The following is a 23377-nucleotide window of genomic DNA, read 5'->3' on the forward strand; positions in this document are numbered from 1 at the left end:
ATTACTTGGCATAAAGTATCTCCAGATACGGTTCCCAGACACCCAGAGTATTGACCTCTTCAGGAAAAATAAAGGACAGGTTGAGGACACTAGAAGCTGTCCTGGGGAGGGAGCTGGAAACTGGAAAATAACTCATTACTAAATGTTATGATAGTTGCATGTAGAACAGTTATTTGATTTAAAAACTGATGTACCTCAAAAATTTAAATAACTTTCTGAAGTATTAATAAATTAAGTAAAATACTAGTGAGTAAAGTTAAAATTCTATGCAACTGGAAAAGGTGAGGAGTAGAAGTAGGATCTATTCATAGCTCAGTCTAGGTGTCGAATACATTTCCTGGAGGAAGCAGGCACATGTTGGCCAATTTCGAGAAGGCAAAAGTCCACTTCAAAGCACATTCCAACAATAACCCAACACCTCCACCCTCAAATGAGCCATGGAAATGAGGATGATTTAATAATTTTGTTGTCCTTATAGAAACAAAAGGCAATTGGAATAATTATCCAGGAAAACCAAACCAAATTATTCTTTAGGAAAATGTCATTGTATTTATCCAAATTATTTTCAGTGCCTGGTTGAAATAACCAAAGAAAGAATGGCTCATTTTTATCACAGAGCCTTTCATTTCTGGTCCTGGGCAAAGTCTTTGTTTTTTCCCAATTGCCAACCTTTGGCCCCACCACTGATATTTGCTGTCTCTCTTAAAAGCCTTCCCCCTGGGAAAGCGAAGATGCTGAGCTAATGCTCATGAAGAGCATTACTTCTAGGGACAGGTAAGGCTGCAGGTGGGGGCAAAGTATGCGGGTTGAAGGAAGGGAAATGATTGCCTCTCAGCACACCTGTATCACTAATATTTATCAAACAAAATTGTTTTAAATTCAAAATTAAACACTTTAAAATAAAGGTTTCTCTCTTTCTCCTGAACCTCTTCCCAGAATTAATAGCTACCTTACTGGTGCATCTTTTCAAAAAAACTTTTTTTTCATATACAAGTATATGTAGCATTCTTCCCCTGCCCTTTTTAATACAAATGACATCATATTGTTCACAGTCTTCCATATTTTGTTTTTTCCCCACTTTTTTCATGTAAATCTAACATATTTAACTGCTGAATGTTATTCCACTGGGTCAATAATGGTCCTTCTTATAAAATAACCTGAAGGACACAGAAAATGCTTTCAGTTTAGACCATTATACATAATGCTGTAAACACTATCATATTATACATCTTTCTGTGTGCAGACTTTTTTTCATAGTTGTCAGAATTTTCATACATGTCATTCTTTACAACAACGTCAATTATTGCCCTTCTTCAATTTATAAATCTCCATAAAGGTTGTATTTTTTATATTAATTAAAGAAAAAAGTGAAGGCAAAATCTCAAAAAACTGTTTTCATGAGGAACTGAACTCAACTCCATAACTGTGTCCCAAAAGAAAATGAGTTATGGGGAATGAAAATTTTCCTGAGTAAACTGTTCACTGAGAAAGGAACTGAAAAATCTACTGTCCCTGCAGTTCCTCTAAGTAGTTAATAAAGAAGTGCAGGGTATTGTGCTGCTTGAACTCCTTCTGACAGAGCATTGAGTGGAAGAGATAAAGAAACGGCCTAGATCTTGAACTGGATCTTTCTCATCTGGTCAGTACAAGAAGATTCTGGACACCACAGTCTGATCTTGGGTGCCTGGCAAACAAAGGAACTGTGTCTTCTGCACGCACCCTTGTCCAGGGCTAAAGGCCCCTCAGAGGTCCTTCACAGCTACTATGACCCCACTCCAAATCCCACCATGCTTCTAGACTAAAGTTACCTGTAGACAGATTGCTTAAGGGCCATCTTTATAATTTCTGCTATATCCAAGTATAACTTACTCTATTACTTACTTAATAATTTTTAAATCAGTTCATCCTTTAAAAATTGTAAATGGCTATATGTTAGCCTCACCATAAAGAAAATCTATGAAACTACTGATTTCATGAGTTAGCAATATTTTATTCTAATTTCTTCAAACCTGTGATTAAAATAATAAATGTTCACAAGTTTATTATATACAGTCATCTTGCATGCTACCAGCACCACATGGAACGCTACATTGTGCTTCTCAAATTTCAATGTGTATACAGAGTACCTGGTAGTCTTGTTACAATGCAGAGTCCAAATCAGTAAGTCTGGGGTGGGACCCGACACTTCCCATTCTTACAAGCTCCAGGTGATGCTGGCGCTTCCAATCCACAGATCACACTCTGTGTGGTGAGGTTCAAAGGAACCAAGAGGCTAAAGGGGAGTCCATAGGTATCGCAATGACCTATAGTCACTTTACAGTAACTGACTTCATTTCCATTTATTTTTTGCCTCTGTGCTAACTCTACCAATTTGCCTGAAAGGAGTTTGAAGTGGAGGAGAATCTGATTAATGTTTTTAATACTTTTAAAATATCCAAAATTTATAAAGAACTTACAAAACTTAATACCCAAAAAATCCAATTGGTATTGGATTTTTTAAATCCAATGGGCAAGGGACCTTAATAGACAGACACTTATCCAGAAACCACATACAGATGGCCAACAGACATATGAAAAGATGCTCAACATCACTAATCATCAGGGAAATGTAAACTAAAGCCACACTGATATATCACCTCACACCTATCAGAATGGCTACCATCAATAAATCAACAAGCGCTGGTGTAGATGTGGAGAAAGGGGAACCCTTGTACGCTGTTGGTGGGAATGCAGACTGGGGCAGCCACTGTGGAGAGCAGTAAGGAGATACCTCAAAAAATTCAAAATGAATCTGCTCTTTGATGCAGCGAACCCACTTCAGGGAATAAAGGTCTGTCCAGTAGGTACCCAGCCATGTAATATGAAAAACAGAGACATTCATTGAGGAAGATGCAAGATACAAGAAACCTTGTACATAGGACTATGACACCTCGGTGTCCTTCAAAGGACAGTTTGGGGCCTCACACAGTTCTCCCAGTCGCCATCAGCTGCCCCACTGCATTTTCCTGAATCTCATCTACTGTCTGAAATCTCTCCCCTTTCAGAGGTGATTTAGTTTGGGGAAAAGCCAGAAGTCATAGGGCACCAAATCTAGGCTGTAAGGGGGCTGAGTCACCTGGGTGATATAATGTTTCACCAAAAACCTCCGCATGAGGCGTGATGAGTTTGTATTATGTATCAATACATAAACATGGGCCCACTGTCGTCATGAAACTGCCAATCACCCATTGTCCATAGCTGTGGCCTTCTGAATCATCTGAACAGTTTCCACAGAGGAATGTTCAAGGTTAACACAAAATGTGATGTAGATTCGTTGCTCTACTCAGTCATTTTGAATGCCATGGCCACACAGTACACATGCTCATGCACCAGCATCTACCACCCCCACTGACTAGTACAGTGAAGTGGTCATTGTTCATACATGTGCACTCCAGCCCACTCTTCTTGGCTGCCAGGTTACCTCAATGTCACACAAACTATTCTCATTATGTTAATAATGGCTGGACTTTTTCTGGACAGACCTTGTATATCCGAAGAAACTTAAAACACTAATTGGAAAGAACATAAGCGCCCCTATGCTCACGGCAGCATTATTTACAATCACCAAGAGATGGAAGCAGCCTAAGTGTCCAGCAGTAGATGAGTGGATAAAACAACTATGGGACATCCACACAATGGAATACCACTCAACTGTAAAAAAGAAAAAAATTCGCCCTCTGTGACAACATGGATAGAGCTGGAGAACATTATGCAAGTCAGAAAAAGCCAAATGGAGAACATTATGCAAGTCAAAAAAACAAGCCAGTCAGAAAAAGACAAATATCATATGATTTCACTCCTATGTGGAATCTAATGAACTAACAAGCAAAATAGAGACAGACTCATAGAGAGCAGGAATGACAACTATGCATGTGGGGAGGTTAGAGGATGGAAGGATCAAGCTAAAGGAAACAGGACTCATGAACACAGACAACAGTGTGATAATTGTGGGGGGAGGAGGGCATAAGGGGGCTAAATGGTAACAGAAATAATACAATAAAAATTTAAAATTAAATTAAAAAATAAAAACTATATATATATTTCTATAGAACCTTACAAAATATTTTACCATTCTTAATAGTTAATGCTCAAAAGAATTCTTTGAGAAAAAATAAGAGTGACTGTTATCACATTTTATAAATAGAGAAAATATGGCACAGATACGTTAAGTTCAGAGTCATGTAACCAGTTAAGTTGTGACTCTCGGACTTGAATCTGGGTCACCAGACTTCAGGTTCATTACCCTTAGAAACATATTAAAGACTCTTTTTTGAGTAAGGTGCTGGATTTAGGTGGATATCATAAGTTACAGAATCACTATTAGATCAATGAGGAGTGCAAATGGGGTAAATGACAGCTCTTTTGTGAAAGGTGAAGAGGACTCTTTAACGATCTGACATGTGGACACAGAGAACTCACATAAACTCCAGTATGTTAAGTTATAAAGGGAACACTGTAGAGCAACACCCCCTTTCTTCAAGTTGGGGAACACGAGACAGCCTCTCTCCCCTCTTCATCTCGGCAGAGTTGACTCAAAGAGGCAACAGTGTTACTTTCTCTCTCTCCCTTCTATACTTAAGATGATATATAATGAGTACTCTTTTTGGCCAGAAGAAAAATTACAACCCATTTTCCCAACTTTTATGTTAGCAATGCTCTCCAAATACGGCAAGAAGACTTCAAAAGTTGTTCCCTTCATTTCTTGAGCTTTGTGCTATTAAGCCCATCAACCTGATGTAGAAAAAGAAACCTGTACCCAAACACAGGCATTCCACCTGGAGCTATGATGGTCTTAGGTCTTCTTACCAAATACGAAGCAGAGAGAGCTCAGACTCAGTGTGAAAGGACTGCATTCGAGGAGGATGTCAAAAAAAATGTTCTCAATACCATAGTCTGAGCCAACACGTTAGAACATAAATAACTATGATGGAGAAAGGTAAAGAAAAATGAGATACCAAAAGAGAAATATGAAATCATATGTGTAGGACTTTCTATCTCTCTACCTCTTACTCATTTCACTCAAGAAAGTGAAAAATCACAGAGTAACAGCTACTGCTGTTACAGGAGTTTAAGACACACCCGGAAACACTCTCTGATGTGTTTTTATACCCCAGTGTCTACACCTCATGAGGAATATAAATTTCTTACAACTAAATACTTTTTCATACCATGAATTTGGTTGAGTTATGGATCAAATTTTACTGAATATTCGTAGACTGAGCCATGTCTAGAATTATATTAAGAAAACTCTTTTTCCCTAGAATAGAATGAGCTTCTGCTCTTTTTGTGAAATACGGTTGAGCTGCTGTGCTATGTTCTTTGATGGGGAGGTTGTCAAATTACACAGAAGAGACAGAAAGTATTTAGTCAACTAGAATAATTTAATTATTTAGATTATTCATTAAAGGTAAGCATTACTTTTTAGAGCAGATTTTATAGTTGTTTAAAAAAGATTTTTGACAGAATTTTTGTTCTCACAATAGCTAACACTGGCACATTCTATAAAAAAACTAGACCGAGTATAATTGGGTAATATGCACAATCAGTGAAATCAGAAAAATCTCAAATGTGCCAGAAACTGAGGAGAAATTTATCCGAAATGGACCTGAAGGACTAGCTCTCAATTACAATATTAAGAGTATTTCCAGAACTGCAGCTTATTTTATATACCTAGGCACACTAAAAATGAGTTTATTTGATAGCATGAAAATCTGTAACACAATTCAGTGAATGGAAGGCCCTCTTCCGATCTCTAATCTGTACAGAGAATTACCTCTTGGGGAGATAGAGACCCTTCTGATTACTCCAGGATTAAACAATTACACCAGCTACACCCAACTTTCCATTATGCTCCCCCTTACAGATTCCTACATATTGTGACCCTGAAACAGGCCTTGTTGAACATTATACAGTTATAATGATAAACTATAAACACCTCCACAAACACAAACTTTACATTACAGGGGAGTGGCAAAAAATGGAACTTATTTATAAAAAAACTGTGTATTTATTTTCACATGTTTAAACTTCAGTCACCTTCAAAGTACTCTGCATTTGATGCAATACACCTATGGAGACGTTTTTCCCACTGCTTAAAACAGTTTTTGAACTTGTCGATTTTGATGCCTTTTAGAGTTTCTGCTGCTTTTTGTTTCACTTCTTTCACATTGGCAAAATGTTTCCCTTTGAAAACTTCTTTCATCCAGGGAAACAAATAAAAAAGTAGCTCCGGGTGAGACCGGGAAATAGGGAGGGTGGAGCACAGGGGTCATGCTGTTTTTGGTCAAAACTGCTGAACACTCAGCGCGGTGTGGACAGGTACACTTGTAAATCACCCATCGTGAAATGGGCAAATGCATTAAGAGAGTCTTAAAAAAAACCCACACAACAACACAGCCTCTCTCTGCCAGGACACTGATACACATGTATTCCTAGAACACTCACCTAGCAGGGGAAGCCTGTACTACCAGGGGCCTGCCCTCTAGAAGATAATTCTGTTTTCGGGAAGGTCACCCCTCCTACACTACTTTTCTGGACTTCAGTCTCTTTGCATGAAAAATGATGGCACTGCCCTTAGGAATCCCTGAGGTCTTTTTCAGCCTTAAACCCCTCAAAAAGGTTATGTACAAAACAGACTTCATTGACTTCCTGTCAATTCAGGTCCCACTAACTAGGCTGGGTTCTTCTTAGGTGGGCAGAGCAAATAGCTCCTCACTCTCAGTGAACATAAGATCTCACCACATGCATTCTTTGCTGACAATACTAAACTACATCTAGTTGTTGAAGGCGAAACCTTAGGATCTGAGTCAATGTCTGAGCATTTTAACCTATTTTTTAGTTTAGCAGGTAAAACTGAAAAGGGATGGAAGCAGATAAATAATTACACATGACCAAGGCAGTTTTTTACCTTTTGTATAAGCTAGTGTATCATAAAGCCATTTTTATGTTGGAATTCGGCTTAAAGCACGAACTGTATTTTTCTCTGCTTACATATCACAAAATCAATCAAATTAACAGTAGTTACAGAGGAAAAGCATATGTAAATCAATTAACGTCCATTTCTCCCTCCATTAATTGCAAACAAGCTTTGATCCTTCCTCCATCATTAGGAGTTTGTGAATAAAAGAGGGGCTAAAAACTTTGATATCGGCTGAAAATAATCAAAATGGGGAAAATAATACTTTGCCTGCTGGGCTGCTATGAGTTTAGAGATAATATAATGAGTGCAAATAAAGTGTTCAATAAATCACAGCTATGGTTATTATTTATCATCATAATTAGGAGATGCCATAGTAAAAGGGTTAGAGCGTAGGACGTATGGTCAGAAACAAGGGCTCCAGTGAGTACCATGGCAGGAAATAATGGGCAGTGCTGTAAGGGGAACAGCGTCAAGGCCCTCGTGAATCAGACTGATACTGCCCGATGCTGTGATGACATCCAACTGTGGGGCTGAAGGGGGGTGTGATGGAGAGGAAAGGGGAAAGCCCTCCAGTCAGGACAAGGAGCAGCTGTCCAACGGTTGGCTCAAAAGGGGTCATGCCATAACCCTTTTCTCCTCTTCCCAAATATTCCAGAGGGAGGCTACCATACAGGGGGAGGTGGGGAAAGCAGTTACTTGCTCTCTCCAATTGATTATCCATCATGTAATCAAAGTGCTCTTTCTAAAATGCAATTTCAATCAAGGCATTCATCTATGGTATTTAAAATAATTCATGGCTCCCCACTGCTGTGGAATAAAACTTGTTGCATAGTTTATCCAGCGCCAGAGCCCCGCTGTCTTCTACATATATCTGGCTGTACTTTTAGACCCACTACCACACTCCACTCTGCTCCCTCCATTCTCTGCACAGACAGGTACTGTCACTACCTGTGATTGCCCAATCTCCTTCTTCACTTACCTATCCTTCAGTTATCATCTTGTATATCTCACCTCCTTCCCCAGGAAGGCTTAATACTGGATGTGATTGCCTCTTCTGTGAAGTTCCATTGAATTTCATGCTTCCATATCTGAATAAGCCATACTACATTGAAATTACCTGCCTACTATTGACTTTCCTTACTAATCTATAAGCATTTCACTTCCTCACCTTTTAGCCCCAATGCTTAACAAAGGACCTGAAACATAGCAGGTGCTCAAAAAAATCTGTTGAATGGATTAACATGTTCAACGACACAAGTGAAAGACTAGAGGCTGAAGCTGACATCTGGTAGAGAAGGTGAAGGAAGACTCTTCCCACTCCATGGTAGTTTGCCTGCCTCTCTAAATGGGAAGGAGTGAAACAGACAACAGCATCATTCTTCCCACTCTTTTTGGTTCTTATCTTTCAGTGTCAGAGGTGCTAAGCTGGATGAACCATGGAGTATGATTCAGTGTAACAAAACAGCCTTATATTTTAAATTTATAAGAAGCTTTCAGCTCTATTTTTATCAGTGACCAAATGGAACTGTGCTTTTCATCTCTCTATTTCCCCTAGGAACAATGGTTTAGTATTCACTAATTCTGTGTCTACACCAACTTTATGGAACTACCATGAATAATAAGAATCAACTGTATATAAATCTAACAATCTGCAGAGAGTTAAAGACTTCACCAGGGTGACTGGCTCCTTCCCCTTCCTGCCCTGCTGAAATGGTGTCCAGAAGAAGAGGGTCTACAGTGGCTAGGCGGGAAGAGGCCTGGGTTTGAATGTCAGGCCTGACTAGCCATGTGACCTTGCACAAGACACTAAACCCTTGCTGTCTCACTTTCTTACCTGTAAAATGGGTATAATATCTTTTAAAACCCAACCTATCTCACAGGAAAACACACACAATCACAAAGATCCTGTATATGAAAGAACATTTTATACTCTGAAGTGTTATGCAAATATAAAGTACATTATTCCTTTGTGTTGTAATTCCAAACAAAAAACTAAGGTGTTTCACAGGACAATGCATGTAACACAATGAAGACTTCATGGTTAAAGGCTAACAGCTTTCTTATATTCCAGGTTTCATTGGAAAATAAGCAAGAATGCAGATACAGAACCAAGCTCATATTAAATTATAAAGTTAAAAATGACAAACACAAATGGATTATTAAGAATAAATAACGGAATGATGATGACCCCTCTTTTTCCTGATCTTCTCCTATAATCCCCCTGGTTTAGTCCAACAACATTCACTAAGCTCTATCCTAGCCAGAGAGGTCAGGGGCTGAATTCAGAGGAGACCACAGGCAAGCCCAAGTACACTTAAACCTGGAACAAAGAGGAAAGCGGCCAGGTTCACATTTGCTTCCATTTGCTTGAGGTCACAGAGATAGCTCTCACATCCCAAATCCCCACACTCCTAGGAGCTCAGCCTATGTACATATATGACCCTAAAGAGATTCTCTTCCTGGTATCCCTCTAAATGCACTTTAAGAAAAACTGGGGTGACGCAAAATTACTTAGCATTTAAAAAAATTCCTCACTTTTTTTCCTTCACAGGCTGAACACCAGTTTTTGAGTCAGGGTGGTTTAGAAATGGCAACTGTAAAAGCTGTTTCTAAGTCCTGTATTTCGAACTCCAAGATCAACATCCTCAGGATCTCCAAAGAGCAACAGAGGAAAACAGGGAAGCAATGGACTAGCCACTTCTACTGCCAGAGAAAGTTACGGTAAAGCATCGACCACTATCAGAGACTTCAATAATCTTTTATTTAATCAGGGTCTTCTCCCCTAAAGACGCAAATGAAAACCAAGGCATTGTTAGGCCAACTGGAGATTTATGCATAGAGCCTTCTGTTCCACCTTAGTCCTAAGATATTTGTAAAACATTTCAGTAGATATTTATATGATTGAAACACATATTTGCTGTTCTAATAGTGAAACAGCAATTGGAGTGAGAGCAAAAAGGGGCCTTTGATCTTGTTAATTTACCTTTCTGCACTGAAGTGGGGAGGCCAACCCAGAAAGGCTGACAGGTATGCTGTCTGTGAAAAGGTTTTAAATCCCAGGTCCTCCAACAGGTTTGCGCAAGCCACACAGTGACTCTGCCTCACCTAGACCCTTCCCAAATCCTGCAGGTGGTGCTGGAGAACAGTGGTTCTGTAATATTCCTAGAGCCAGGACTGAACTAAGATTCTGACCCTCCCTAAGGGTATTCTTCTCCATCCTTCTTAGTCTGCTGAACAAGTGAAACCTCTAGATAGCGGGAAGAGTGCCTGCAATTCAAAGCTCATTTTCTAAAGACTAACATGCCACACGTCACCATTACTCATGGACGCAATTTTAAAATAGTTCTTTGAAGTCTCGTCTCTGTTCTCTACTCCTACCGTGACACCTTCTCTTCTTGCTCCATGCCTGAGTCAGGTGACACAGCAGTCACCTGCTTGGTGCTGCTCTCGACGCTCCCCCTGCTACTCAGGGAGAAGACCTGCAGCCTAGGCATCACCTGGCAGCTGGTTAGGAAACCAGAATCTTGGGCCCTACCCCAGGCCTAGTCAATCAAAACCAAGTGGAGGTGGGGTGGAGATGGCTGGAGTGGGAGGAGAGTGGTGGGGGGTAAATGCAGACAACTATACTTAAACAGTAAAATCATTTAAAAAATAAAATTATTATTTGGAAAAAAAAGAAACTGCACTTGAAGAAGACTACAGGTGTACATACACATAATAAAGTTGAGAACTGCTCTCAGCCATCTAAAACGATCAGCCAACCGTCCCCTTTTTTACAGCAATCCCCTTCAGTCTCTCTCAAGTTGCCGGCACTACTTCTCACTCTTCCTAGTATGTGCAGGGAAAGCAGGCTGTTTTCTGGAGAACCCAGGTAGAGTACCTGGCATGTCACTCAGCAGCATCCAAGAGCCTCTCAGTGAACATTTTTTCTTTCCTTGTATCTACTCACCACTCCAAATATCCACAGAGCTCGTTTAGTCCGTCTCTTTCCTGTCATGGTATCTCTTCCTCCCATTACGTAAAATGGACCTTCTAGTGAAGAGGGTCACCAGGCTCTAACGTTAAAATTTTGGCTCTACAACTTATTTGCTGGGTTATTTAGAAAGACTACCTAACTCGTCTAGGCCTCCTGTCAGAGGGGGCATTTACAGGAGTGCCTTCCCTCTGGGGTGCTACGCAAGCACTCAACATGGTATTAGCTATCCCTAATATTCACACTTAGATCAAGAACTTTCCACCAACTAACTTAGTTTAGATGTTTTCCCTCTTCTCTAAAGGAATACAGCACTGATAGGCTAAGCCATGCAACTTACAAACATGTGTCAGGATGGTGGTTGTTTTTATAGATTGTAAAAGGAATTTGTGGTCAATATAGAAAAATCTTTTTTCAAAAGAAATACATCATCCATAATTTCACCCCCAAGAGAAAACAACTGTTAACATATTTCCCTCCAAACAAGTAGATCTTACGTTTCAGGAGGGAAAGAACTAAATTTTAATCTTCTCAAAATTTCCCTTGACTTCCCAGGCCCAAGGCCTCGCCACCCTGGCAGAACGTCCCCTAGCACAGTGCTAAGCACTCAGCAGCTGACAAACACATACCTACCCCTTGGGCTGACTGACGTATCCACCAATACACGTGGCCTGATCCTGCACTGATATGTGAACTGTCTACATAAAAAACCGGGGACATCATCCTAGTGATGTAAATTGTTTGGCTCTTTGTCAGGTTCAGACAGCTTAAATATGCTCATATCTGTGTTCTCTGCGACTGCTGTTTGTGCTTGGTGGTAAAAGTATGTTTCTGGTGGAGTCTCATGTTTCTTTCTCAACATATTCAGATTTTACATACCTACAGGAATGGTCATCCCATGAATTTTATCAGCCCAGCCTGCGTAATAGCGAAGGGTTTTGATGACGCCCTGCAAATCCACATAAAAAGCTTGCAGGAATGGTTTGCCACCATTGAGGGATTCCATGGTCTGCAGGGGAAAAAAGAGAGAACTTTTCAGTGCTTAATAATTTCTGGAGCAGAAGATTAAAAAAAGGCAAGAGAATAGAGATGAATATGATCAGTGACTCGTGTACTTGGTCAACTCTGATTTCTCAAACACAAAGATTTTCGTGCTGCCAGCTTCGCTTAGTTTCCAGTGGAAACCACGTGAATACATGTGTGCACGGTCTTGTGCCCGTGTTTCCAGCAGTCACTAACCAAATACATAAACACAAGATTTCTTCAACTGATGAGGAAGAAACACTCTTTGTCAAACCAGCTTCGGTTATATTAATGATCAGAGCTTCTGGGGTCTTTTTCAGAGTCTACATCAGAATCTGAATCCATAAGGAAGAACAGGGATATGGGCTTTTATGCAACTGATGAGAATATAAAATGTTTTCAACAGCTGCCAAGACCCCTGCTGAGAAATGGAACAGCCATGGTTCACAGTGGTTTATTTATTGCCACCAAATAAACAAGATCTCCTCTAGGGAAGCTCAGATTTTAACAACTTGAGGATTGTTTTTTGGTAAATATTTATGTTAACAACCATTATCTATTAAGAATGAAGTGTCTGGTTCATTTAATAAACATAGAGGCATTAAGCAGTTTCAGATTATACATGTGATTTTAATCACCTTTCTAAAGTGGTAAAATTGGTAACAAAAAAAGCATTGCAAATGAACACAGTGAAATGAGAAGAGTATTTTGACTTGAGAAATATTAAAGGTGTTACAAGCTGAACTAATGAAATAAAAACTGTTTGCAATCTCATGTCCTTCTCTACAAGGATGTTTTAGAACACATTATGGTGGGAAAACTCAGTGCTCACAAAACTAAAGTTAAAATATTCTCCATTCAATGACATGAAAATACTATAATTTACAGTACAATTTATCCACTTACTATGTGTACAAGATGAGACTCATTCTAAAATACCATGCTACAATATTTACCACTGTATATATCACTGTAAAATACCATGCTACAATATTTATCACTGTATATATCACTGTAAAATACCATGCTACACTGTATTTATCACTGTAAAATACCATGCTACAATATTCATCACTGTATAGCACTTTTTAGAACATTTACATGTTCATGAGACAGGCATTACATTCTCCATGTCCAGCATTGGATCACCTACACAGTAGAGTGGAATACCAAAGTGGCGTGGTAACTCAAATCTGGGCCACCTAAACAGTCCCCGTGAGCTGCTGACACCAGCCACATCCCCCTGAGAGTTGCCAGCATAGGTTTATTTTCAATTGTGCTGCCCTGAATATGGTATTGGCTTCAGTTTTTTAGTCAGGAGCTCCCCTACATTCCAAAGACTACTTCTTATTAAAACTCTCTCCTGTGATGACTTGGTCATGCTTAAAGTGCATTTAAAAGTAAGAATTCCATTTGAGTGCCATCACAATGAGACACATGTCGGAAAAAGAATGGCACTTGAATTTTACGACATGAAAATATAATTATAAAAGTGAACTATTACATTATCATCTAGTACATTTTGTTAATCTGGTGTTGTAAACATTGTAGGTATTTAACCCAATCAAACTGACGCTTATAGGCCATCAATGTACCTCCCACTTATCATTTATGTGCCAGACACTGTGTTAGAAGTTTTTTTAAAAGTAAAATACAATTTTCAGTCTCAAAGAAATCATAATCCAGTGAAGAGACAACCATATAGACTAGCATTCCCCAAGGTATTCCAAAGAATTCAGTTTTGCATGATATTGCTAGGTTAGTCAAAAATATATAATATTGAGGCTTACAATCCTCAAGTTGTAAGTTTGAGAAACATTGGGTAGGGCTTTTCAGAGGCTTTAATATGCTTGGTGTCCTATTAATTTCCCAGAAGGGGCCATTTCACCGTGAAACACCTTTTTCACAATATGTATAAATACATCCTTGAAGTACCGGATTAGAATATGTTTTTATAGACAAATAAATATTACATATACCTAGAGTTCCAAACCATCTCCATAAGGGATTCATTTCTATTCCCATATTCGGGACAGACCCCTAGGGGTGAGGGTTAGGAGGGAGGAGCCCTGGCAGAAGTGACCCTGAGGAAGGGAACTGATGCCTCCCCCTCCCAAAGCAAGTCCGCAGTGACCTGCTTTCCCAAGCACACGGAGCGGGGGGGGGGGGGGGTGTAGTATTCATGGTTTGAATGCCCCGACTAAACAGAGATGCCCCAAATGTTAACTGATCAACTCTGGGTCATCTGTATGAAGTTCCCTCGTGTGCAGAACAGACATTCCCTAATGGTTCCAGCTTTGAAAAAGTCTGTATTCTCCAACAAAACTTTTACTTTAAAAACAGCAGAAACAACAAAAAACCATTGCGAGAGGGAAAGTTCCTCATGTGAAAAAAGGACTGTTTTGGTGCGGGAGAGTCGCTGAAGATGCCAGAAGCACCAAGGGAGCGGAAGTGCACCACAAGTGGGCATCACGCCCTGTGCTTCTGAAGGTTTCTTCTCAGTCAGGAGGGGTTCGTTCCAGGGATGGAAAAATGGTCCTTTCTGATTCTAAAGAGAATCGTTTGGTGTTGGTTTTCTGCAGAGAGCACGAGGAATCTCCTGCTGCTTAACTGTGTGGTTTTGTTTGTAAAGGTGGGAAGAAGGCAGGAAGGTCCTTACCAGTCACGGGAAGATACAGTTTTGTTCTTCAAAATTCAGTAAGAAGAGACACTCAGCTGGTCCTCCACTTCCCCTACCTGACCGCAAAAGCCAAATGTCTCTCATTTTTTCATGTATATTATGTACTCCTTCGCTTGTTCCCAGGTCTGCTTCACATCACATTTTCAGAAAGATGAAGTAATCTAAATTTCAGTGGAAAAGTAAATTTGGGGTAAAGAAAATGGTTTTTAGGCTACTTACTGCAAGAACGGCCCTGTCTCGTTCCACCAAGTCTGCAAGCTTATCCAACAGACGTCCTCGTTCTGAAGCATCCATCCTTCTCCACACCGAACCCAGAGAGAAGGCCAGGCGGGCTGCCTGCACCGCTTTGTCTATGTCTGCCTGTTAGAGACAAAGAGGCACAACTGAGGGGAGACAACACTCCAAATAAAGGAGAACAATCTGCTCTCACAAAAAAAGTGGTACAATCTAGAAAGCAATTTCATAGGAATTTTTTTTTTCTAAGGACATACCTTGTCTGCTTCTTGGACTTCACACACCTGTTCTCCTGTGGCTGGATTATAGACAGGAAACATTCTTCCACTCTCAGAGTTCTGCCACTCATTGTTAATAAAAATCTAAAGGAGCAGACAGAGAACAGGATCTGTGAGACAGGTGACAGGAAGCCTGTCAAAGGCAAACTGTTATGGAAGTATCATGGTAGTCATACTTATTCTACATGCTTGTTCATATACAATTAAAGTACAGAATTTGAAGAGTTCTAAGAGACCCTTATACAGCCAAGCTTCACCCCTAATTCAGGAATTTCCTCTATAATATTTTTTACCTCAATATCATCCAAAGATTAAATATAGTTAACCTAAAAATATGTATTTAGTGAACCTGCCAGCCAGTGAGAGAGCCAAATAAGAAGGAAAGAACAGAGAAACATACAAAACATGCACTGAGACTGAGAAAATATTTATTGATTGTCCACACTCTAGCCAATACCTGTAAGGGGTAAATCACGGATTAAACCAACAGTGATCAGACCTTAGATCCTAGTTTCTCTGAAGAGGCCTAAGTGTCTTCACAAGGGGAACGTGAAGGCTGCTGGAAAAAGCATTTACTGAACTCACAGTCAGACCTGACCTGAGCAATGGCTCTGACCAAACTAGTGAATCCAACAAATTACAAGTTAAATCCCAGTTAGAGTCCATGCTCTTTGCTGGGTAGGCTATATGGCTTAGCAAAGGGAAAAGGGCTACAACTTTCAAACTGTTCTCTCTAGGCTTTCTTAAAAGCCTTGGTTGCCTTATATAAAAAATGAAGACTTTAATAAAATGGCATAGAGACCAATGATTTAGAAAATTAGGTCAATTTCTCAGAAGATTTGTACAACATGAGTTCAAAGAGAAGGGAAAATATAGACAAAGAAATTTTAGCATTCATATTGATATTAAGAAATTCAAACTCATAATTTTAGACTACACAAGCTCAAAGAATACACAGAGATATTTTACTCTATAAACTTATGGCATGAAAATGAAAATTTCTGAACTTAAGAGTCAGTCAGTCAGCCAGCCAGCCAACTCAGAACAAATACAACCACAGGCTGATTTGTTATCACCTGCCATTTTAATAACCACAGATGAGGCTGAATGGGCATACAGATACAATTTCAAATATTATGTTCCAGATTATTTCAAAGCTTTCCTTTTTTCCTGGACTTGATATAACAATGAGTTTGACTGAAGAAGTTTTCTTTTCCTGAAGGTTTTTTAAGATAAGGAAAAAAAAGACCTTAACTCTGTATAGCGCTTAATACAAATGTCTTAAGCACAAACACAATGAGCTTTCAATTTCATACATTTTATAGTTTTAATATGTAATTTATAAACATACTTAACATAATACATTCATTTATTCAGTACATACTTAGCTACCTCTGGCCACAGGAGTGGACAGAGGACTGGAGTCCCAGCCTTCCAGGCAGAGTCCCACAGTCTCTAGTTGTTCAGTAACTGCAGCAGCCTCACGGCAGGCTTTGATCATCTCCACAAAAAAGTGAGAAAACTGACAGGCCAAGAAGTTAAGAGTCCTAAGAAGCAGGTTCTTACAGTGGCTCTGACTCAAAGTCTATTGCCCTTTCCACTCTACCACGTTTTTCAGGATTGCTCAGCTCGAAGAAACACAACTAGTTACTTAATGTCTAAACCTAAATCAGAGCTCCGGTCCTTGCACTCCTGGTCTAATTCTCTATGCACTCCATTTAACTATTTCCCAACAGTTCACAGCTCATCATATCTAGATTCACATCTAGAATATTACCAAGGTTATGGAACAAGGGATCTTGCCAATATTCCTTATTTCTTTTATCCACTACTTAATCTTAATCTTTGGAATATCATCACAATCCAATTTTAGTTTTTAAGCTTCTTTGTTGAGCAGTTCTAACTATTTATAAGAACTGATATTTCATGACATTGTTTCTTAGAGGTCTTCCAAAGATTAAAGAAAAATTACTTATTTTAATAGAATAAAACTGATTTTCTTACTATTATCATTTAGGTTCATTGATCATTTTATAAATCTAAGATATATTATGGAATCTTAGTAATCTTTTCCTAGCTCTCGAAATATTTTGCTATTTCATTGTCCTAGAAACTATTTAATCATCATTCATCAATTATTTCCAACTATGCTTAAAAAAGTCCTAAAATAATAAGGAAGCAAAAAATTACTAGACAAGAATAAATAAACACATCACCACTATTTCATCACCTCTGATTTTGTTATTGTATTGTCCAAAGTAATGCATCATCTTTCAAAAGGACATTTGTAAGAAGTCTGAAGACAGATTTTAGTCATATTCTTTTCAGCTTTCACTAAACACAGTTAAGAATTAAAATTTTTTCATTTCCGTCCATAATGGGAAAAAGAAGAAAATTATCAAAGACATTTCACAATTGTTGGATGAGTCAGAAGATGAAAGCAGACAGCCAGAAACACTAGATTAACTGAATGAGCAAAACCTTGGACTGAATCTTTAGGATAAATAAATAAATTTTCTAAATTAAAAAATCAAAGAGCAAATAATATTTTTATAAACACAAAAAAAGAAATATGATATTCTAACCAGTCATTCATCTGGAAGGATTTAATCATGAATTATTTTGTAACGAGAACATGGAGCATCTTGTTTTGAAAAAAGGATATGTGATGACAATTTTATCTTTCACGAGATGTGTGGGTAAAAAATTACTTGCTATGATTCATAAATGGACAATTGCTGAAGCTAGGTTTATATACAAAGGTGATTTGAAGGGCAGATATGTAAAAATATAAAAGTTCACTAGACTGATCAGTCTAATTTATGGTTATAAAACTAAAACCAAAAATGTTTTTGTAATTATGAAACAAAAAGATGGCCATCCTCTTTTCTATGAAATTAGGAGCCTTCAAACTTTTCAATACTGTCACATTGTGACAATGCACATGCAAGAAAACAAGGAATAGTAAGTTATAATCTATCAGAAATGTGTTTAAAATCTGGAATCAGCATTTATGAGATTAGTATTTCCTGTTTCATACAAGAAGACTGATGAACACACAGGCACACTTGAGGGCACTGCCTATTAGAGGTACACATATGTCTCTAAAACCAGAAAAATACATAAGAAGATGTGGTTCACTCTGTTTCAATTCCTGTTTTGTTGTTTTTACTGTATATTTATTTACTTCTATAAATTTTTCATAAAGTAATTTATAATTTTAAAAATATAAAGAGTCCATGGTCCCAAGTGGTAAATGTGATGACTATTTTTCCTGGTACGATAAAGATTAAAATATTTTATATTTTTACCTTGTTACTATTTTTGTAGACCCAGTCATATAGTATGACAACTAAAAAGTGTGTACTGACAACATTGGTGGCACACAGGATAGCAGACACTTCTACAATACTTGAAGGTTTTCAGCTTCTCTGGGCTATTTGAACATTCTGAATGCTGTCTAAAGTGATCTCTGACCAGGGCTCCTTGGAGAAACAGTTCATCTCAGGGGCTGTAGCGGGGAAGCACAAAGTAATCCTGGGCTATTGTGGTGCCAGAACGTGTGGTACATGTTCAAAAACTGATGGGACACATCAAGAGGACACAGGAGCCAACATGAGGGGGCTCCCAAAGGCCAATACTGGGATCATTTAAACAATGAAACAAGTAATAATATTAATGATTTATTATTCACAGAATGAAAAATGCATCCAATACTCCATACTGATGTAAAAATTTTAACGAATAACTAAATAAATTAAGAATAACTAAATAAATAAGGAAAAGCTCTTCTTCACAGTAGAATTCCAACTAACGGCAGTGAAGGAATAACAGAATTAGAGCATCACTATTTGTCAAACACAACAGTTACAATTGCTTGAGGCAAAAATCACAACAGATGGTAAACTCAGTGGGCAAAAGTATAATGAAAATTCAAGTGTTTATGTAGTCTCAAAACTATCTCCCCTCAAGATACTTACTAATTACAAAGGGAAAAATAGTCACTGTACATTGAAGAAAATTGGCAGACAGCACCTTAATCAGATGATCAAAGTTAGTGTCACCAGTGATGGGACAAATTGATATCATGTGCTCCTTATATGATCTCCTAAGGGAACAGAACTTTCTGTGATATTCTTCCTCAAAAGGCATCACCTGAATTTAATCATGAAGAAATTATCAGGTAAATCCAAATTGAGGCACATGGTACAAAATAAGTGGTCTTAATTTTTCACTTTTTTAAAGTGCCAATGTCATGAAAGACAAAGAAAGCCTAAAAAAACTGTTCCAAAGTAAAGGACACTAATGATACATAAAAACAAATGAATCATGTAACTGTGGATTGGCTCCCGAACCAGAAAAAAAGTACATTATTGGGACAATTGGTGGGATTTAAATAAGGTCTTTGTATTAGACAGGGTAAATGGCACATAGGAATTCTTTGCACTATTTTTGAAACTTTTAAAATTAAATGTGAAATTATTTCAAAATAAAAAGTGGAAGGAAGTAAAAGGTTTAGAGTTGCCCTGGTGCCTACCTCTCATACCTCAAATGATGAAAACAAATTCATTAAATGAAGAATGAGGACATTACACCTTTCTTTTCACAAGTTTGTCATTAAATGTGAGTTTATGGCAAATAAAATCATTCAAGCTCTGCTTTAAAATATGGCCCAATGCTGCCAAAATTATTCTTTTTAAATTTACAAATTATTTCAATTCAAATACTTGTTAATAACTGTATGAGAAACTAAAAACTCTGCTTTGCATTAACTGAATTTCAGAATAAGTATCAGGAAGGCGTAGCTTTTTCTACTTTGGAACTCTCTGAAAGTAAAGGTGTCTGACTCTAGCTAAGTTATTTCAGCTTGTTCAGTGTCTTCATTTGTAAAATATGCAAAGATCAACATACAACATTATATAATTCTGTGGTGCGCTAATCACAAGCAAAAGAGCAAATGATCCATAAAAGAAAGTCCTTGGTCTGCTCTACGTTTCTAAGAGAAACAGATGAATTTGCTTATAAACCTAACTTTTTTCTATGGTTGTGAAGAACTGCCCATTGACATTTTTTAATTTAATTCTTGTTCAAGTACAGCTTTCTGTCTTATATTCCCAACCCTGCCCGCCCCCTGCCCCGTGCTCCCCGCCTCCCTCCCATTTCCGCCCCCCACCCTTAGTTATTGTCCATGTGTCCTTTATACTTGTTCATGTGAGTCCATCCCCTTTTCCCCCATGATTCTCTCCCCTTTCCCCTCTGGACCCTGTCAGCCTGTTCCATATTTGAGTGTCATTGGTCATATTTTGCTTGTTTGTTTGTTTTGTTTAGGTTCCTGTTAACGGTGATATCATATTGCCCATTGACATTTTATAGGTTGCTATTGGTATAAAAGGACATAACAAATGTGGTGGGCACTTGGTTAATGTTAACTGGAATGTAATGTCTTGTGGAAGAGGCTGTGAATCATTCTCTAACACCTTTCCTAATGTAATTAGAAACATAATACCTCCCACACCAAAATAAAATCTGAAACACTCTAAAGAATGAAGAATATATTTGGGCAGTTGAGTTTTCTTGTACAAAATAATATATGTAATGTAAATGTGAGTTATCACTCATCATATTAAAAGACATAATGAACACACTATTCAAGCACTAGAATGTCATAAATATCACTGAAGCTACTTGTGTGTTTCTTCCTTATCCTATCCTCCTGCTTGACCCTGGTTGACCCACTTTCCCACTAGAGGTATCCACTATCCTGAATTTTTAATTTCTTTATTCTTAGTTATAGGTTTTCTTTTTCTTGTCTTTATGAATTAATTATTAGGTAGGCATTTTTCAATGTACTATATCAATCTTGTGAAATGCATTGTTCAGATCATCTTGATCTTTATTAACACTTTTTGTTTGTCTTACTGATAATTGAGAAAGCTGCGTTGAAGTCTCTCACTTTAGATTTGTCAGTATATCCCTTAGCTTCATTATTTTTGTCTTTGTAAATTTCAAGTGAATATAAGTTTGTAACTATTAAGATTCTCTGGTAAAACAGAACCATTTATCGATACAAGTGACCCTCTTCATTACTGATTAAGGTTTGTTTCTTAAAACCTATTTTGTTTAACATTAGTAAAAAGCTAATTAGTAAAAAACTTAGCTAAGTTTTTCTGTAGTATTTTCCTAATATAGCTTTTCCATCTTTTTACTCTTAATTACATTTTCATTTTTATATGTCTCTTTAAACAATGAATGACTAGATTTTATTTTATTCAATATGAAAATTTCTGTCCTTTAACTGGCAAGTTTAATACATTTACATTTATTGTGATCATATTTATTATGATATTTGGACTTGATGCTTTCTATTTGTCTTGCTTTATTTTACTTCCTGTTTTTTCTTGTCTCTTCTTTCAAGTTAATGTTTGCCATTGTTCATTTTACAATTCAATTTTCCCCTCATGTTGGTTTGGAAGTTGTACACTATATTTCTATTCTTTCACTGGTTGTCCAATATATTTTATCATGTATATTTAACAACTTGAAGTCTAAAGTTAATATATGTCTTAACATCCCTCCCAAACAATTACCGGGTACTTAGAACCTAGATCTAATTTCTTTCTCCAAGAATTTGTTATAAAGTTATTTATACAAAAATTTTCAAAGAAGTTTTTCTTTTATTCTCAAGATTCTTTAAAATTTCATTTAGGAAAGATTTATTGGGGATCAAATTTCAAGTCTGAACATATATTTTTGCACCCTCATTCCCAAAAAGATTCTTCCCAGAAGACAATTACTTTCTCACACTATGTTGAGGACATTATTCCAATATTTTCTATCCTGCAATAGTGTTTTTAAGAAGTCTGCTGTAAGTCCTTAATCATCATCTTTGTTGATAACCTGCCTTTTCTTTCTTTTTTATTTTGCAGGTTTCCTTGTATAGTTTGTAATGACTGAGTACTACTTATTTTTTGTCTAATTCTTAATGAAAGAGACTATTCATTCCTCTACTAAATACAGATATACAATGTAATTTTCAACTACAAAATGTTGACATATTTTTCATGAAATACATTTGCACACAAAGATTTTTTTCTTGTAATGTGGTTTCAAGATACATGTAATGTTTAAAGAAAACTTTGAATTTCTAGGTTAGTAGACTGTATAATGTTTATATATAAAGAAAACATGCCAGGGGACTTCTGGCCAAGATGGAGGTGTAGGTAGATACATGTAGCCTCCTCACACAAACAAAAGAACAACAACAAATTTAAATACAAGAAACAACCAAAACTGCCAGAAAATTGAACTGTATGGAAGTGCAACAATCAAGGAGTTAAAGAAGAAACATTCATCCAGACTGGTAGGAAAGGCAGAGGTAGGCAGCTGGGACAGAGAGGATGAATGGCAAGGTGGAAGCTGGCAGACCTGGTGGTCTGACATTTGAGATGGATAAACCTGGAGGAACAACTAGGGAGCAAAACAGACCATGCAACCGAGGGTTCCAGCAAAAGGAAATAAAGCTTTAAAACCTCTGGCTGTAAAAACCTGTAGGGGTTGAACAAGCAGGAGAATCTCCCAGCCTCATAGGAGAGTCTGCTGGAGAGACACCATTTATCCCTGTTTATCCTCTTCTACCTCCTTGCATCCCCCCCTCTTCCCTTTCCCTCTGGTAATCACCATACTGTTGTCTGTGGCTACAAGGTTTTTTAAAATCCCTTCCTATTTTCACCCAGTTCTCCAATCCCCTCCCCTAAACCTCTGTCAAAAACTTATCTTTCTACTCTCTCCATCTTTTTTCCTTTTTCAGAATGTCATATAATTGGAATCATACAGTAGGTAAACTTTTTAAAACTAGCTCCTTTCACTTAGCAATTTTTATGTAAGCTTCCTCCATGTTTCTTCATGGCTTGCTAGTTCACTTTTTGAATTCTGAATAATATTCCACTGTATGAATATACTACAGTTGGTTTATTCATTCACTTTCTGAAGGACATTTTGGCTGCTTCCAGTTTGGGGAAATTATGACTAAAGTAGCTATTAACAGTAATGTGCAGGTTTTTTATTAATACAAAATTTCAACTCATTTAGGTAAATGCCTAGGAGAGTGATTGCTATATCACACAGTAGGACTATTCTTAGCTCTGTAATAAAATGCCACACTGTCTTCCAAAGTGAGCATACCCACTCTGTAAAGAATTCCCACCAGCAAAGAATAAGAGCTCTTGTTGCTT

The 23377-nt window shown here is 37.8% G+C and overlaps 1 protein-coding gene across 1 annotated transcript in view; it reads right to left on the minus strand.

The window, feature by feature from the left end:
- ALDH1A2 (aldehyde dehydrogenase 1 family member A2) overlaps nt 1-23377 on the minus strand; it is a 97354-nt gene that overhangs the window by 41186 nt on the left and 32791 nt on the right. The window contains exons 2-4 of the mRNA XM_037053982.1: nt 15126-15230; nt 14854-14994; nt 11811-11940 (exon numbers count right to left, since the gene is read on the minus strand). Of these exons, the coding sequence (XP_036909877.1) occupies nt 11811-11940; nt 14854-14994; nt 15126-15230 (376 nt within the window). The remainder of the gene's footprint in view (nt 1-11810; nt 11941-14853; nt 14995-15125; nt 15231-23377) is intronic.

The sequence above is a fragment of the Sturnira hondurensis genome, unplaced genomic scaffold, assembly GCF_014824575.4.
Source record: "Sturnira hondurensis isolate 20B ecotype Veracruz unplaced genomic scaffold, ASM1482457v3 Scaffold0008196, whole genome shotgun sequence".
Lineage (NCBI taxonomy): Eukaryota > Metazoa > Chordata > Mammalia > Chiroptera > Phyllostomidae > Sturnira > Sturnira hondurensis.